The 15,449-nt window shown below is 35.5% G+C and overlaps 1 protein-coding gene across 2 annotated transcripts; it reads right to left on the bottom strand.

Moving 5' to 3' along the window:
- Positions 1-35: 35 nt before the first annotated feature.
- LOC140055610 (uncharacterized) lies at positions 36-4,659 on the bottom strand. Of its 2 annotated transcripts, XM_072100947.1 has the most exons (9): positions 4,541-4,554; positions 3,349-3,728; positions 2,963-3,135; positions 2,525-2,726; positions 1,979-2,143; positions 1,334-1,588; positions 726-890; positions 492-633; positions 36-255 (listed from the first exon to the last, which is right to left on the bottom strand). In XM_072100947.1, the coding sequence occupies exons 2-9, from the start codon at positions 3,599-3,601 to the stop codon at positions 153-155; spliced, it is 1,458 nt and encodes a 485-aa protein (XP_071957048.1). In that variant the 5' UTR covers positions 3,602-3,728; positions 4,541-4,554; the 3' UTR covers positions 36-152. The 2 variants fall into 2 exon arrangements, with proteins under 2 accessions (XP_071957048.1, XP_071957049.1); XM_072100948.1 differs by lacking the exon at positions 3,349-3,728 and having other exon boundaries at positions 4,541-4,659.
- Between the last annotated feature and the right edge of the window lie 10,790 nt (positions 4,660-15,449).

Below are 15,449 nucleotides of genomic sequence, written 5' to 3'. Positions count from 1 at the left end.
CGCGCTGTCCTTTTGTGCAATTTCAAATGACAAGTTATGAATGTTTTATAGTTGTGTAATGGTACAAATAATGGCATGAGGTGAATGATGAAAGGTTATAACCATTCACCTTGTGCCATTATTACTCATAAACATTCATTATTTGTATAATATTAGGCAGTGAAATAACGCGTAGCCAAGTCTCGTTTTGGTAGCTCAATTTCATGTTTATATTTCTCTTTTTTTGAAACTTTCTTTCTAGTTTTAGGCAGCTTTCTGGAAATAATCAAAATATACTATATTATGAATGAAAACCGATGACAATTCTTACAAGTTAAGACTTTAAAAAAGTGTACATTTTTTGGAGTTGAAGTTGGATGGTGAAAATTATTTTATGAGTTTAAATTCCTTTCAACTTGTGAAGAAATACTCTTACCATTCAACGAATACAGTACATTTATTATTTGTTTTATAAAACAATTTATAGTGTATAGTATTATAAAATAACGTACTGTTTGTCTGGAAGCGTGGTTTTGTATGAGTTACTGTGTATGCTGGCCATTGACCTTTGTACTCTAGTTGGTTGATGATTTTTTTCCCAGTTAATCATATCTGATTTATCTTGACAATGTACACAAGTAATATCATTACTACCTGAAATATAGTAATATATTTACATTATTGTGAAAGTCCAAACTAACCAGTAATAATCTGTCCTGGGTTATTTTAAAATAGCCTCAACTTACATGCTCTGCTTATTAAAAATGGATGTCCAAATCTTCTTGCAATGTCGATAGTTTTCTCATCACGTTTATTAGTTAATTCTAAACAACCACTGTGTTGAAGATAGCAATTAAAACACTTTGCATGTCCATTTGCAGCTGCTAAGTGTCCAGCAGTATTTCCATTGTCTATATAATATAAAAAAGATTGTGGAAATAGGTTCAAACAAAAAGTACATTAGATCTGTGTGTAGATATTACAATTTACATTGTTTGCTTGGTATAAAATTTGTGATACCATAATACCAGTTAATTAGGTTATATGCATTATTATAACCCAAGGTACAGAGATCGAAATAAGACTTTTTTTACATCCGTATTGTCTGTTCAATTTTATTTCTTAGTGTATAGATTATACGCATGTCTTTATTATTATGTAACAAGGTGGTTTATGACATTATACACAGAGGTATCTTTGATCGGATTTTGATACCGGCTATTGTATTTACTTTAATAGCAAGATCCTATTTTTCATATGTTATAAATTATTAAAGATTCTTACAAAATCAATCAATATAACAATATAATTCGTCATAGTGATGAATTAAATCTAGTTTCAATTTTGTTCATACCATCTTGGATATTCGGATCAGCACCCTTTTCAAATAACCAATGTAGAGTTGTTGTAGCACCGTTTTGAGCTGCCCAATGAGCTAAGGTCTTTCCAGATGCATCAACACTTGTAAATGTAGCACCATGCTTGATGAGAAAGCGTAAACACTCGATATGATTGTAAGCCGAAGCATAATGTGCTGCAATACAACCTAAAGCATCATGTACCGATGCATCACAATTACATTGGATTAATTTAACCAGACATTCCAACCCTGAAAAAAAAAAATCATATATTTAAAACAGTAAATTGCAACCATAATTCAAAGTTATTTACTCTGTAATGCAAGACCTGGGATCTGAAATATTCATGATACCATCATATGGAATGCTCATTCAAAATTACTTGCTAGCAAAGCTAATACAGTAAGATAATTTTTTGTATGGAAACTACACAAAAATGAGAATTGGCATGTTTAAAATTTGGGATTACCTGTACCTGTGGCAGGGACTAGTCGGAGATATTGGGCATTTTCATGATACTGTAACTCTTTACAAATATAATGATAGTGTTGATTGCTTCTCATGCATCACCTGAAGCAATATTCAGGAACATTGCTAAGTATTGTATTGTAAATTGGACACTTTTCTGTTGTTAATTTTACCTCCTTGCATAGCAGCATAGTGCAATGGCCTTTTACCATTCTCATCAGCAGTTTCAATGTCAACACCATGTATACTTAAGCTTTCCAAAATTTGTGGATGATTTTTCTGCGCTGCTAAATGAGCTGGTGTCCGGCCTCTGTTATCAAAAAGTGCACAATCAGCACCTATGAATAATAAAACCTATAGTTATTTCATTTTTTAATTAAAATTTGTTTTGAAAATCGTGTTAGAAAATCAATGTCGTGTACTGTAGTATGCGATATATATAATTATAATAACCGTCAATGATTTCCGACAGATAAATTGAATAAATATTCATTCAAGCCAGTAGGTGTGTTAAAACAAATAATGAATGTATTGCATTCGTTGAATGGATCGAGAGAACATTTCATTAAATGAAATATTGACTGCTCTATAACATTCTCACCATCCAACTTATGAACGTTCATTATTTGTATAATAATATTTAGGATATTAATAGTTTCATTTTATTATTATTTATTTATTAATTTTATTTATTATTTAAAAGAGAATGATTTGCATACCCTTGTTAGCTAACATTGCTAAGCACCGATTCTCTCCATGATATGCGGCTACATGACATGCATTTTGGCCCTGGTTATCAATTGTATCTACATCTTGAATAAAGTCCAACAGAAGCAAAACAATATCATGGTGACCTAAAACACATGCTTCATGCAATAAAGTTTTTCCAGAGCTCATTCTAAAGTTTGGGTCTGCACCTCCCTGACAACATATTCAATAAAAATATTTCATTTTAATAAGTTAACATCCAAATGAAATTACCAAAACAATAAGTATTTATATTTAATTCTCTATTTATATTAATTTTTAATCCTGTAATTGTATTTAGACAAAATTAAGGCACCCATGTTATTACTCGCCATTTAATTATTTTCCCTGTCAAAATGTTGAGTATACTGTTTGAATTATGTATACTAAATAATTGTACGGTGCACTACCTTTAAAAGTTGCCTTACTACTTGAGTATGGCCATATTGGCATCCTCTGTGAAGAGCTGTGCGAAAATCTTCATTTCTTTTGTAATCAACATTGAAGTATTCTGCCTTCAATAGTTGTTGTACCTTGTTTGAATCACCCTTCTCTGCAGCTTCTAGTAAGGCAAGAGTTGTACCTAAAATGTTGTATGATAAAAATATGTTTCTTTTTATTTAATATAGACTTGACTTAATAATAGGTCTGTGGGCTTGAGACTAATTTTAAAAAAAAAAGACGAGTAGTGGACTACTGTCCTCGGTACATAAATAATTTAATGTCGTTCTGAACCATAGTTTCACCAATAACAAACCAGAGAAAGTGAATAATATTATTAACATAACAAGGATACCTGCAATTGACGGATTCACCTGTAGACTATCTCCTGATTGCATTGATAACCTAGAGCAAGTTGCCATATCTATTGCTCTTAAATGTACATGCTCACCACAGAAAGATGAGATTGAAGGCATTTTGTCATTAAGATTTAAAGATTTCTGTGCTTCTGGTGTCTTCAGCATTCGATAAACCTTTTCGTTTGTTGTCATCAGGTTTTTAGTTAGTGGAACAACAATTTTATTTCCTGACTTTTTGGTTGATGCCATTGTTTCATTAAAATAGTTGTACTTTACTACTCAATGAATTCACCGATACATAACAAGATTCTTGTCAACTTTTGTGATATTTAATATTCCTTGGTTGACACAAATACAATTCAGACTTTATTCTTGCCTTGGTAATAATAAAGTACAATTTTGAGTTGATTAAAACATCTTGCTTGGATTAAACATTTCAATACATGTGTTGCATATGATGAGTATTTTAGAATGTATACTTCGTTGCCATGGTCTTTCTGCTCAAATATTTACTAACACCATTACAAAGAATAACTGTATTCAGAGTAAGCAAATACAGAACTAGGCCCGGCAATACTCACAATCAATTCATGATCATGTTTGTTATGGATGGACTCAGAGAGTTCCCAATCATCATAGTACTGACATAGAAAGGCCTCCAGCCTAGATAGCTAGGTATAGGCCCTAGGCTAGACCAGATCCTATTAGTCCTAGGCTATAACCAAACAGGAAACTGAATTGTTTAAATCTATTATTAGGCCTAGCCTACTTAAATTATTTGTTTAATGAGGGCCTTATTATTATACCTCCCACATGCAGTACAAGAAAGGCCATCACTCATCAAAACACTTGATCTACAAACAAGGAAGCACGGTGGAGAAGAAAAAAAGATCAAACAAAAAAAGAAAATTGGCCGCCGGAATCCTAGGCCGCCCTAGACAAAGTGCATTAGCGCAGGCTATTACTACTAGGCCTAGGCTATAGCTCCCTTAGTAGTAGCCTACTGTACCTAGCACTAGGTCTAGGCCTAGACCTAAGTTGGCTAGGCCTTCCCCTCTAGCTACCTAGCTTGGCTAGGCATAGCGGGTCTAGGCCTATGATAGGCCTACAGTACATATCATCATGATGACTTTTTTTTTAGTTCAGTTAACAAAAAGACTAGGCCTAGGTATATTATAAATAAAGTACCCTCTTTTCTTTCCATCACATTTAAACAAGAAGATCCGAGTCTCTCTCGGCTGCTGCTTCTAGGATAGGCCTATAATCAATTGCAACACTATCCTTGATAGTGATACAGTTAGAGTGCATACAATGTATTGTTGTTGCTAGGGGTACGGTCACAGTATTCGCGTCAATTATGGATACGGTGGCCTGCTTTTATTATTTATTCATTGACCAAAAACTGGATCGACAATACCTCTTTAAATTACAGTAGGCTGGCCTAGTGTTTTTTTTTCGGATTCGTGTTGTTTAGCAAGTTATCAACTATAGGCCTACTACTATGCCTATTGTATTGTGGTGAATAGGTTTGGTGGAGTGTTGACAAAGTGCGAGGCAGCGAGGCACGCGAGGCAAGCGAGGCATGCGCGGCATGCCAAATATTTGTGCGAGGCATAATTTTATCATTTCCAAAAGTGCGAGGCATGCGAGGCATATAGTTTACAATTTCAAAAAGGTGCGAGGCATATCTTAACGTGCTATTATGCTATATTATAGGCCTAATAATCAATCGATACAAGCGTATCTAAATAGATTCGTGTATACACTCATCATGTTGTTTATTTTTATGTAACGATTGTTTTTTCATTCAAGTCATATCGTGTCAAATTTTACTTTTACAAAAGTGCCCAAACTACGGTTCAAAAATCTGAACGACAGTCTTCAACTTTCGATAAACAATAATTGTTATAGCGACACACTCATCAAATGACTCCAATGTTTGTTGGCATTTCGAGCGTGTTCACTCACATGTCTCTCGAACATAGCAGAGTGAAAATAATATTTTGTCACACCCCTGCGCCTAGATCCGGTAGACCCGAGAGATGGAAAATCCCTCTTTACTATTTAGCAGGTAGCGGAATGATTCAGCCCTCAGCTCAGAGGATTGTGGTGCATTCCCCTCCTATAGCACGTGGTTTCAGCAGCAACGCACAGACTTCTCTCTGAGCGGCGTGCCAAAGACATTTTTGACATTCCATTCTCTAGGAACAACACGTGTACCTCTCTCGCAAATAAGGTGAACAGCGATTGCCAGGACAAGTTCAATAACTGGCGGTGAATAAAAGGTAACTGATATGCCGATCCAATAACATGCCGCAAAGAAAAAAATTGCGACAGAATTCTGGAGCGCGTGTGAAAAAAGACTTACGTCCGACAATTGTAATACTAGGCCTAAAATTAAACTTTAGCTAATATGCTTAGCCCCAACCTAGATAAAGGCCTATGTAGAAAATAGTTTAATCAATTTTGATAAAATAATAATTGGTGTAATATTTAATAATGATACACTATTCCTGTTTTAGTAAGCTAGGTATATTACGAACGATTTTTATTTATTGTTGTCCATGTACGTACTAATAAACCTGGCGCTAGTTTCCTTCGCTTATATTTTTACTCCAAATTTGATAACTAACTTTATCGTGTGAATACCACACCTTAGAAGTATACCTCATGAGTACTTTAATGAAAGAATCACATAAAAAGTAACAAATAAATCCTTAAATTAATGATTTTACAGGCGTGTTTCTCGCACACTGTTCGCGAATTTCACTTATTCAATGTTCAATATTTCTGTTTCTATGGAGCGCCAAAAGAGCAACGATAATAGAGGACTAAAACTCAGTGGAATGCGTCAATTTCTCATGCATTTATTGGTGAAAAACACGTTTTATTTCAATATATTTGTTAATTTGTCAATAAAAATGTTGTAATATGTTACTGCTGATACTGTTCTGTTTTCAAAGAATAATAATCGATCCTAAATCAACATCACTACCTAGTCTAGACCTAGGACATCCTACTAAGGATATTATGATGAATTTTTCTATTTTATTCTTTAAAAGGTTAACGAAACCGTGTACATTATCAACAGTAACATTTTTCCTTACTGACAGTGACAAAATCTATTGAAATTGTACTTGATTTTCACCAAATAATGCGTTAAATATAAATGGATTCCACAGAGTTTTTAGCCCTCTAATTAATTTTGCTCTTTTGGCGTTCCATAGAAACCAAAATATTGAACATTGAGTGTGCGAAATGCGAGAAAAACAACGTCTGTAAAATCACCAATTTAATGGATTTATTGTTACTTTTATGTGATTTTTCTTCATTAAAGTAGGCCTACTAATTCTAAGCTGTGGTATTCAGGATAAAGCCTTGGTTAAATTACAAGGCAGGTGCAAAAGGAAACTAGCCTAGCGGGCCTAGGCCTACTAGGCTACTTCAATTTCGGTGATTTCCTGCCTTGCAATTTTGAGAAATGATAAAATGATGCCTCGCATTTTTTGATGATGGTAAAACGATGCCTCGCATAAATTTCTGACTTGCCTCGCATGCCTTCCCTGCCTCGCGTGCCTCGCTGCCTCGCACTTTGTTACTACCCGGTTTGGTGTAAAGCAATTATAGTTTTTTTTAAATGGGCCAGTGATTGTGCGATTTGCGATTGGCCACGGTTCCCCAAGAGGGGATGGTAAACTTTTTTTAGTTGTGAGCCCTTCCCTTTCTATACAGACTTAATTGACCACTGCCTTTAATCCCAGTCCGCGTTCGTTAATTACGAGAACTAATTAAATAGGTATTAACCATTTTATGCTGCCTGGTATTTTTAGTCGCGTGGACGCGACTCTATAGTTCACTATGTCGGTCTGTCGGTCCGGTATCAAATCAAATCAAATGACGTCATGTTCAAAAAGAACAATTGGAACGTTGTATCGTCACAATATTAATTATAATGACATTCTCACTCTCATGAGGACGATCAAAGCATATTGATCGAAACGTCGAGAAAATCAACAGTTATTTTCAGAACTAAATAAGTACACGTGGTGTACCGCAAACTTTATATCAACATTTGATTTCGCCATGCAAACCTTCAAACAATTATAATGACGTCATCTGATTGAACTTTTGAAAACAATATTTCCGTCAGACAGAATTAATGGTAATCTAATAGCTCTAGGATGAAAAGTGTTTTCGGTTTTTGTTTCCTGTACGAAAAATGCAGGGATTATCGTAAAAAGAACAGCAGTTCTTGTTTTTATAGACATCATACAGAGAAATGGCAGATAACTGGCAGATCATAAATGACTTGATGTTGCGACAAAATCAAATTGAGTCAGAAAAGTGTATGCAAACTCAATGGTTTGAAACATTTTCCGATAGAAATTAGGAATTTAATAGAAATCAATATGCATGTAGGCCTAATGTAAATGTTTTTATAAGTTTTAATCGGGTCTGCCCATTACTGCAAAAGGCCAGGCCGCAAAAGGCCTAAGTTGGCAAAAGGCCGGTTGGCAAAAAGGACGGGCGGGTAATAGGACGGGCGGGTAATTGGCCGGGTGGCAATGGCCGTTGGTAATAGACAAGGTGGCATCGGGCCGGAATCCCGGTTAATCTTGATATTTTTATTTCTGTAGTACTGAAAGTTTGAAATGAAATAGAAGTGAGTTTCCTCACGAAAGGGAGAGAGATGCACAGTTTTAAGATACTAAACCACAATTGAACACATCTAGGCCTTTTGTTGGGGATAGGTATAGGCCTAGCCTAGGCCTAGGCCTAATTTAAATTTGTCGAGTTTGAGATTATTGTTTTTGTTTCATTAAGACCTTTTACCTGAAAGTTTAAGTTTCTAAAGTTAAAGCAGGGAGATGTAAAATAAAAGGAGAGAGTACGAAGTCAGATTCTACTTTAATCCAATTAAAAGATGTGTGCAATATGCTACTACTGCATCAAACAAACCGCATAGCCTTGGCTATTCCAAACTGCCTCAGGATGTTTACTCACTCACCTTTCAAACTCATGATCCGTTCATGCATTATTTTTAGATTTTGTTGTCAATGAAATAACGCTTAGATTCCGTTTTTATTTTAGTAAATAATTTTATTAATGGTATTGATTTGTTAAAATATATATATATTTGTTATAATAACAAACAAATAAATGCTAGGGCCTACATGGAAGTTAGGATACATCAAAGAATGAACCAATACAAAAAACAAACAAATTCACCCCTATTTTTATGCAGTATATGGCTTTCTGTGTGTTTTTTACACAAAATGCGCCGCCAACGTTATTAACATTCAGAGACTCGTTCATCATTTCATTTGTAATAATTTGCCTTTATTATTTTAATATTGTTCATACCCTTTTCAGTATATTAACAAATATATCCTCAACACATTATTATTTTATTTAGTCATCAAAGCATGCATTATGAATTGAAAATATTACATAATTTTTATTAATAGGACGTAGTTATGGGATGTTTTGTTCCAAAATCAATCAATAGAACGTTATAATGTACTAACGCACGCACGCGCAATATTCTTTGGCGCAAGTACTTCTGTACGCTGTGCACGTCGATATTTTACCGTAAAATGTGCAATTACATTTTTTTAAATATAAGAAAAAGTTGAAAGTATTTTGTTGCTCCTATACTTTACATGCATTAATGGAGACAAGTTTGACACATTTTGATCTGCATATCACGTGATCGACTATAATCCAATGTCGTAACTCTTTATATGGCCGGCTGGCGATTTTTTTTTCCGTACGAGAGTTCCTCCATCGGTTCGTTTCGGACTCAATCGACTCTTCGGTAAGCCACCGATGCTCACTGATGCGTGACAGCAACCACAAAACGCTACAGGGTTGGGTAGGTTTGGCCAGTATGCGTACCTTTTTATGGCCAGCGGGCGTCCCGGAAATTGCGCAATATGGCCAGCGGGCGGCGATTTTTTTTTTCGTACATAAGTTGGGGACCCCTTCATGAAACGTCACAAAATAAACATGAATAATTCATCAGTTAAATTTTCTTGTTCTGTGTGTAAATACGTACAATGCGACAGAGAGGGCGTTATATTTACATTTTCCGCGCGAGATGCCGGCCGGCCACGTACTATTATTATTTATCAGAAAAAAAATATTAAATAATGTGAAATTTCATTTAAAATGTTTTTTGATTGACATTATAATAGTTAAAACTATTAATAATTATTGTTATTAATTAGGCCCTAAAATACAGTAGTATAATTTACTAAATCAGTTTAACTTTGGCTACTAGCCTGCTCTGAACAGATAGATTGGATTTTAGAGGCCTCAGTTCAGCCTTGCCCTACTTGCAAATTCTGTATATATAAAATTAATTATGTATATAGCGCCATCTGTGTCGCATTGTACGTATTTCACACGCACGGAGCGGACGCTGCCATTGAACAAATATTGCGCAATAATTGGACGCCCGCTGGCCATATTGCGCAATTTCCGGGACGCCCGCTGGCCATAAAAAGGTACGCATACTGGCCAAACCTACCCAACCCGTATCACAAAACGTGAGCAGCTTCTTTGCACGAGTGACAAATTTATACATACTATACTAGAGGCCTAATACTATACTCACTGTAAATATAATAATAAATATTAATAGTAGTACTGAACGTCATTGTAATAATAATAATAGTCCTAGAATTTTAATAATATAATACTGTATAGGCAGCCACAAACCAATGTATGTACCATCAGATTCACAAACAGTAACACACACACACAGCAGCAGCACTTTGTTGGTCGTCACAAGCAAGGCCAGCTAGCCTAGCCCTACGTACGTGTGCTTCAATGTAGTACATTCCATCTACAGTCTAGTACTATTTTTTATTTTAATAAAATGAAGTAGTAGGTTAGAAATTATATGTACAGAAGTAACACTAACAGATGTTTTTATCAAGAAAATTACAATTTTCTTCAGGTTTTTAAGTGTAACATTTGAAAAATTGTATACATTTAGGCCTAGTATTAGCATAGAGATATTATGTTCACTATAATATCTCTATGGTATTAGTAACATGTATTCTTGTAAGTTGTAATGTATAGAAACACATGCTTGCTTATAAAGCGTTTAATATTGTGTTAATTTAATAATTGATGATAGTATCACATATAATTATAAGCTTCCTGAAAAATGTGTTATTATTAAATGTATTTGTACTATTGCAGTCGTGTCAGTACCGTAATTGAATATTTTTTACTTTGCATGTATTTTTTATGATTTTCCAAATTACATATAATAAACAATAATATTAGTTGTAGGCCTATAACTTAATTAAAACTCCAAAGTTGCCTATTATTAAAAGTCTGAAATCTTTTTTTCAAGATTGGGGATAATTAATACGTACACCTTTAACGTAAAATTTCCATTACCTTACAATATAAATATTAATTTAATAATATTATTTTAAAAGGTATAAAAAACATACACTGTGCATAGGAATTCCTACTGTACATAATCATTTTAAATTCAAAAGTAATACCTAGCCATGGGCTAGTACAATACCATAAACGATAAGAAAAAGAGCCTCTCGTTCGTGACAAAAGGTCGTTCAACTTCAAAAAATAATATCTGATACGACCTACTATTGGGTCGTAGACCTAAATATCTTCAATATGCTATTGGGTTCTTAATGTAATTACTAAGTAGGCCTAGTATTTATTAATTAATGTCATCAAATCAAAACTCGTATTAGTGTAGATTTATTTTACTATTGTGAGAGCCTGTGTGAAATTAAGCTCGCGGTTTGTAAATGTAAATTGTATTATGTTGTCACGCATCAGTGAGCTGACTTTACCGAATACCGAAGAGAGTCGATTGAGTACGAAACGAACCGATGGAGGAACTCTCGTACGGAAAAAAAAATCGCGGCCGGCTGGCCACCGCTAATTACCTGGCCCTCTATCGGTCAGAACTAGTGAAACGACGTCATGGTGGTGTAAACAAAAAAGTAGTCTGGGTTTCAGACGGAGTTTTGTCTTAATATTAGTAAACAGATAAATATTTTGGCACATATGGCGTTTCATACGTATACTACTTGATTTTGGATACTTTTTTCAGACAAAAATCGCGGTCGAAATAAAAAAAAGATAATACAGACTTGGGGCAAGTCTAACAAAAAAGATACAAACAATAATATATTACCTGCGCACAAGAATTTCATTTGAGTATTTCATGCGCACTTTCTTTGTTCGATCGCGGAATCCGCGGGAAACATAGTAATCAAATAAACCCAACTCCTCGATCTTTCTCGGGGTTCTAGGACACCTACCCCCTAGACAGTTACCCCCCGGATGTTTACCACCCGGACAACTACCCCCTTAGGACAACTACCCCCCCGGACAACTACCCCCCGGACAACTACCCCCTTAGGACAACTACCCCCTTAGGATAACAACCCCCCGGACAACTACCCCCCGGACAACCACCCCCTTAGGACAACTACCCCCTTAGGATAACTACCCCCCGGTCAACTACCCCCCGGTCAACTACCCCCCGGTCAACTACCCCCCGGTAAACTACCCCCCGGTCAACTACCCCGCCTCCAATCCAAAAGTAGACAAATATATAGGACCGGTTTCTGTAAAAATGAAATCATCTGTTTTTAACGGGTGTTTCGAAACTAGAGACCCGAGACCAGAGACCTGACACGAGACCCAATACGAAAAGGGAGACCTATATTTGGGTCTCCCTTTTCGTATATTAGGGTCTCCCTTTTCGTATAGTGTGGTCTCTCTTTTCGTATAGTGGGGTCTCCCTTTTCTTATAGTGGGTCTCCCTTTTCGTATATTTAGGTCTCCCATTTCGTATATTTGGGTCTCCCTTTTCGTATATTTGATCTCCCTTTTCATATATTTAGGTCTCCATTTTCGTATATTAGGGTCTCCCTTTTCGTATAGTGGGGTCTCCCTTTTCATACGTGGGTCTCCCTTTTCGTATATTTAGGTCTCCCTTTTCGTATTGGGTCTCGGGTCTCTGGTCTCTGGTCTCGGGTCTCTAGTTTCGAAACACCCGTTTTTAACCGATTATTCTGTTTAACAGCACGCTAGACCCTAGATGTGCTAGATTTAAAGTACCGTATTTATTGAAAAAACGGCCTGGGCTGTTTATTGTTTAGGTGGTTTTAGGTGGACATTTATTGGAAGAAAGTTGTTTATTCAATGGGAGGGGGTATAATCTAATGGAAATAGACGCCGATTATTCCATATGATGTTTCATGGGAGTGACATGGTCACCGTTTATTTGAGGGGAATTTATTTAAAGATCGACGTTTATTCGGTGAGTGAACATTGAGGTCAAATATCAAAAGTGATATTATTCTTCAAGTGTACAAAAATACATATATGACAAATTTGAGACAAAAATTAATTCTTTTAAGACCAGTGGTTATCGAAGCATTGTCCTGACGCAAAAATTATTATTATTATTAGCGAACCCAGTCTTTACAGTAAATACATGGAGTACTATATAATACGTTCGACTATCCTATGATCATGTGTGACAATCTTCAGTTTATACCACCAGGCTATATTTATGTTCAATCTTTTACTTTTGTTTACAATAATGAATAGTAATTCGTCAAAGTAACGAATTAAAATATAGTTATTAATTAATAGTTGCAGAGTCAGGTTGTTGAATGGTCTGGGTGGTTAGGGTGTTCTAAAGGGATAGTTTTCTGGGTGGTAATTGTCCGGGGGGTAATTGTCCGGGGGGTAATTGTTCCTAGGGGGTAATTGTCCGGGGGGTAGTTGTCCAGGGGGTAGTTGTCCTAAGGGGGTTGTTGTCCTAAGGGGGTAGTTGTCCGGGGGGTATTTGTCCGGGGGGTAGTTGTCCTAAAGGGGTAGTTGTCCTAAGGGGGTAGTGGTCCAGGTGGTGGTTGTCCGGGGGGTAGTTGTCCGGGGGGTAAATGTCCAGGGGGTGAATATCCGGATACGGTTTCTCGGTATATTTCGGTCACCATAATTGTTGTTACAAAATATAAGTTTACGGTTATTTCCAGGTTTTCAAAGTCATTTTTAAAGAAATTGAAAAGATACATACACTTGGATCCCTTTTTATATAAAGGTAAGATACAATATTAATCAACTGAACAAAAAATTGTATGTAGCCCCTTTAGCCTATCTGTAAAAAAATGATTTTTAAATACCGTTAAATCGGTTGGATCGGCGCCTAGCCCGTGTTCACGTGTCACGATGTCTATCATGCTATGTGTTTATGAAGCATTTGACAGTGGTACTATTGTTCCTGAAGCTAGTGCCTAGGCTCTGTGGGCGGGCCTAGCTAGGCCCTAGTTGGAGACAGATATAGGCCTAAATATTATTATTAATTTGGATGGTTAGCAATTTATTTATAATTGATTTATACTCGGAGTTCTAACCTTGCTAGAATATGTTCATATTATCCGGCAGCAGGCGCGCAGGGTCCAGGGACAAAACAAAGTAGAAAAGGGTAGCTATATAGGCTATAGGCTATATGGATGGTATCCATTGTTTTATAACTTATATTATTATTATTATTATAGTCGTATGAAGCATGGAAGATATTCAGGGAATAATATTAATAAAATTAGTTAATTCCAAACATTTAGAAAAAAAAAACAATTGAAAGTATGTAACAATTTTATTCAATTTACATCTTAAGACTGACAAAACAAATTTTATTAATCAATTTTTAGGTACGTGATGAACTAACTCTGCCGACTCTGTGGTAGAGCCACAGTTTTTGTTAAAGGCAGACTTCCATACGAAAAAGAAAGATTCGACTTACAAATTAATCGTGCATTTATGATTGATGTCAAGACAGATGATTCTTCAGATATCAGATCAAATGACGGTATTAAAAGAAAAATTTCAGTACAAGCGAAAAAGAATCTTAGAAGATTCTCTAATGGACAAGTATCCATCGACGAGAGGTTTCATTAGTGATGTCAATAATCTACCCTCATCTAACATTGGCATTCAACAACTCAGGCCAATTGGAGCAGGCACGCCAAGATTTGCGTGAAACAGAAACAAAACTGACTACTTTACAAACACAATTCAATACTATGTTGATAGAATTCCAAAATCATATCACCAAATCGGAAGAAAGAGAAATCAAATATCAACAAGTAATAGAAAATTTTCAAAAACGAGAAACCGATATGGTTTCTACGTTTCAAGACAGTTTGCTTTCGATGGCCGATACTTTGCGGGATGAGATGCGCCAACAACTGACAAAACGAAAGCGTCTTCCTCAATGCAATATTAAGAAAAAAACAACGAATCCATTGACTTTAAAAAAAAAAACATTGTTGTTTTTGTAGTAGTAGTTTATTTTGTATTAGTAATTTTTTATTGTACAAATCAATGCCGCAATTGTAGTAGTAGTAATAGTAGTGATAATAATAATTAAACGTTTGAAAGAAAAAAGAAAATATTGTGTTTTTCTCTTTTCTCTCTTTCTATTTATAATTTATTGTACAAATCAATGCAATTTTAACGTTGCGTCTACCTCAATATAATAGTAACAACGAATTCATTAAGAAAACTAAAAATTGTAGTGTAGTAATAATCAATTCAATGCCGCAATAAACATTGTAGTAATGGTAGTGATAATACAATTAAACGTTTGAAAGAAAAAAAAAATATTGTGTTTTTCTCTCTTCCAACGCGATGACGACGACAGAATGTTATGTGATTGTGAGAATGTTGATGAAGAAATAAAGAGAGAGGGGGGGGGGGGGGAGAGAGAGACATGGATTCGTTAGCACTGTCTGTTATAGTCCAGTCAAAAATCACCCTCACCATGGTATAAGAACGTACCCTAATAAAATTTCATCCGTAGGTTCTATGTATATAGGTAATAACATTTCTTGATGTTGCATCTTGCAAAACTTGGGATTTTACGAGAAAATTAGACTTTTATACCCAATTTATAACCTAACATCTCCCTGTCAAACTGAAGACCAACGCTGGAGATTTCAATCATAGTCCGACGCCCGCCCTCTACCATGTTAACTGGAAATTCCCAGACAATTATATTTAAATACGCCTCTTCTCAATAACTAACAAA

The sequence above is a fragment of the Antedon mediterranea genome, chromosome 7 (genome assembly GCF_964355755.1).
Source record: "Antedon mediterranea chromosome 7, ecAntMedi1.1, whole genome shotgun sequence".
Lineage (NCBI taxonomy): Eukaryota > Metazoa > Echinodermata > Crinoidea > Comatulida > Antedonidae > Antedon > Antedon mediterranea.
The sequence above is the reverse complement of the archived record's forward strand: the minus strand, read 5'-3'. Positions and strand labels throughout refer to the sequence as shown.

What these genes read in the sequence shown, in the direction of transcription:
- LOC140055610 (XM_072100947.1), bottom strand. Translation starts at nt 3,601, where the DNA reads ATGGCATCAACCAAAAAGTCAGGAAATAAAATTGTTGTTCCACTAACT. An exon ending in TAGTAAGGCAACTTTTAAAG is followed by an intron (nt 2,727 to 2,962) that starts GTAGTGCACCGT and finishes ATATGTTGTCAG; the next exon opens with GGAGGTGCAGACCCAAACTT. An exon ending in CTATGCTGCTATGCAAGGAG is followed by an intron (nt 1,589 to 1,978) that starts GTAAAATTAACA and finishes TTTTTTTTTCAG; the next exon opens with GGTTGGAATGTCTGGTTAAA.